The sequence below is a fragment of the Tarenaya hassleriana genome, unplaced genomic scaffold (assembly GCF_000463585.1).
Source record: "Tarenaya hassleriana unplaced genomic scaffold, ASM46358v1 Cleome490, whole genome shotgun sequence".
NCBI lineage: Eukaryota > Viridiplantae > Streptophyta > Magnoliopsida > Brassicales > Cleomaceae > Tarenaya > Tarenaya hassleriana.
In genome coordinates this window covers 43,857-45,945 of record NW_010967606.1, presented here as the reverse complement: position 1 = coordinate 45,945, position 2,089 = coordinate 43,857, and the positions used below count along the sequence as shown (strand labels likewise).

Here is a 2,089-nt window from a genome sequence, read left to right as displayed (position 1 = left end):
AAAGAAGTGCTTCTTCATCGCTTTCTATCTGCAGTATGCTTTTAATACCCTGAAAACAAATGTGATTCATTGCTACTATAAGTATTCATTCTGAATCATGGGACCATGTGACCACGTGACTATATGACATGTGACTATGTGACCACGTGATTATGACACATTCTGAACCATGTGACCATGTGATCATGTGACGATGTGACCATAAAACATAGTCACCGTGTGATCATCGCCAATAGTGTCATGTGACTATGTGATTATATGACTATATGACTATGTAATTATTGTATATTGTGATTTAGGCATACCTCTGATTTCTTCCCAATCTTTTTTTATGACATTACTAAAGGTCCAGCGGACGTTTGCTTTCACGGACTTCTTGCACATCCTAGGACACCCCAGATCTGCTTCTTCAACATCTTTATACCACCCATTGCAACCCAAGCTGGATATACATTCGAATGGAAGCAACTGCAAAATATTGTTTAAACATTATCACACAGCAAACAAACCGTCAAATCATAGCAACATATATAATGGCAACTGTAAAATAAGCCATTAAACAAAAAATAATTACCATAAGGGGTATTATAAATCCCCGACAGTGCCATTTTTCCTTCGGACTTCCACCCGCAAAATTTTTCCGTATCTGATCATTGATCTTGTCAAATGTATATCATCCCCACGGAAACCTTTCACAGAACTCCAAATCATTCACCATGTCCACTAAATCATTGTTGATACTATCTTCTGTGGTGCCATGGTCCAGAATCCCTCCGAGTATCATCACCATGGCTAATTTCTTCCGATCAGCAACCTTAGCGATTGGCGTCTTCTCAAGTTGTGTAAGAACATTTTGCTTAGACATTTTCCGATTCCCAAACATCTTCAGTCTAAACTTATCTTTCCTTTTGTACTCCCACCCTGGCGGATATTCACCGCATTTCAATCCCGATATCAGGGCGTGCTCCACGATGGAGTACCTGATGGGCACTCCATTGATGACAAACCATAGCTCGCAATTGTCCTCGACCAACACTGCGTGGTTGATGAGGAATACAGTAGGTGCCATCTTCAGTGTCTCTTCGAATTTGGTGTGAAACAGATGCTGAAACTGTGACTCTTTGCTAAAGTACATCCATTCCTCGTTTGTTAGTAGGTCTTTCAGCTTCTTCAGTGTCTCAGCCGGGTAACATCTCGTATTTATCTTCGGATAGAACTGAATTTGATCAAGTTTGTAGATATATGGTGCTTGCAAAATATCAAACATTGTGACCTTTGAGACTATGACCTTGTGATTATATAAACATGTGACACTGAGACCTTTGAGACAGTAACCTAGTGACTACACAAACATGTGACACTATGACCTTTGTGACTGTGACCGTGAGACCATAGCATTTGAATCCTTAGGTCATCCGATTCTTCATGACAATCTACACATCCATCGACTCATACCGTGTTATGTCCTATATCACTGTCTTATTTGACTGAAACTCATCCATTGTGACCGAAACTCAACCATCTCACTCGATTTTAACCATAAAGTTTCAAACCAAAATTCTATTTTGAAATCCCCAAATTTCAAAAATGCCCAAAACCCTAATGCTCTACCCTTCAAATTCCCAATCCACACTTCAATCGAACAACAACACATCTCAAAATCAAACAAATTTGCAAAGAAATTGAAGGTTAACTTACCTTGTGTTCATCTAACTCCGAAATCTCCATACGGCTCTCACTTTCGGTCGAAGAATGTGAGGAAGACCCTGAACTTGCCATTTTTTCGAAGTCGCACGTTGCTTCTTCTGTCTCCCCAAAGAGAGAGCGCTGAGAGAAAATGAAATTTAGGGCACAACCACTTGAACGGTTCGGCGGTTTCGAGTGAAAATCGTTACGATTTGCAAAGAGAGAGAAGATGTGACTGAGGAATATCGCGAGTTATCGGAGAGAGAGAGTGCTGAAATGTGAGTGAGGAGAGAGAGAAGACGTGACTGAGGAAAGAGAGAGAGACGTTACGATTTGCGTCTTCTTTTATTTTTTTTTCTTTCAGTTTTTTTTTTCAATTTTATCAGGTTTTTTGGTCTATTCA

The 2,089-nt window shown here is 39.9% G+C and overlaps 1 protein-coding gene across 1 annotated transcript; it reads right to left on the bottom strand.

The window, feature by feature from the left end:
• Positions 1 to 365: 365 nt before the first annotated feature.
• LOC104825824 lies at positions 366 to 1,779 on the bottom strand. Its single transcript, XM_010558214.1, has 3 exons — positions 1,699 to 1,779; positions 690 to 1,342; positions 366 to 468 (listed from the first exon to the last, which is right to left on the bottom strand). The coding sequence occupies exons 1-3, from the start codon at positions 1,777 to 1,779 to the stop codon at positions 366 to 368; spliced, it is 837 nt and encodes a 278-aa protein (XP_010556516.1).
• Between the last annotated feature and the right edge of the window lie 310 nt (positions 1,780 to 2,089).

What these genes read in the sequence shown, in the direction of transcription:
- LOC104825824 (XM_010558214.1), bottom strand. Translation starts at nt 1,779, where the DNA reads ATGGCAAGTTCAGGGTCTTCCTCACATTCTTCGACCGAAAGTGAGAGC. An exon ending in CGGAGTTAGATGAACACAAG is followed by an intron (nt 1,343 to 1,698) that starts GTAAGTTAACCT and finishes ATGTTTGTGTAG; the next exon opens with TCACTAGGTTACTGTCTCAA. An exon ending in GATTTGGAGTTCTGTGAAAG is followed by an intron (nt 469 to 689) that starts GTTTCCGTGGGG and finishes AATATTTTGCAG; the next exon opens with TTGCTTCCATTCGAATGTAT.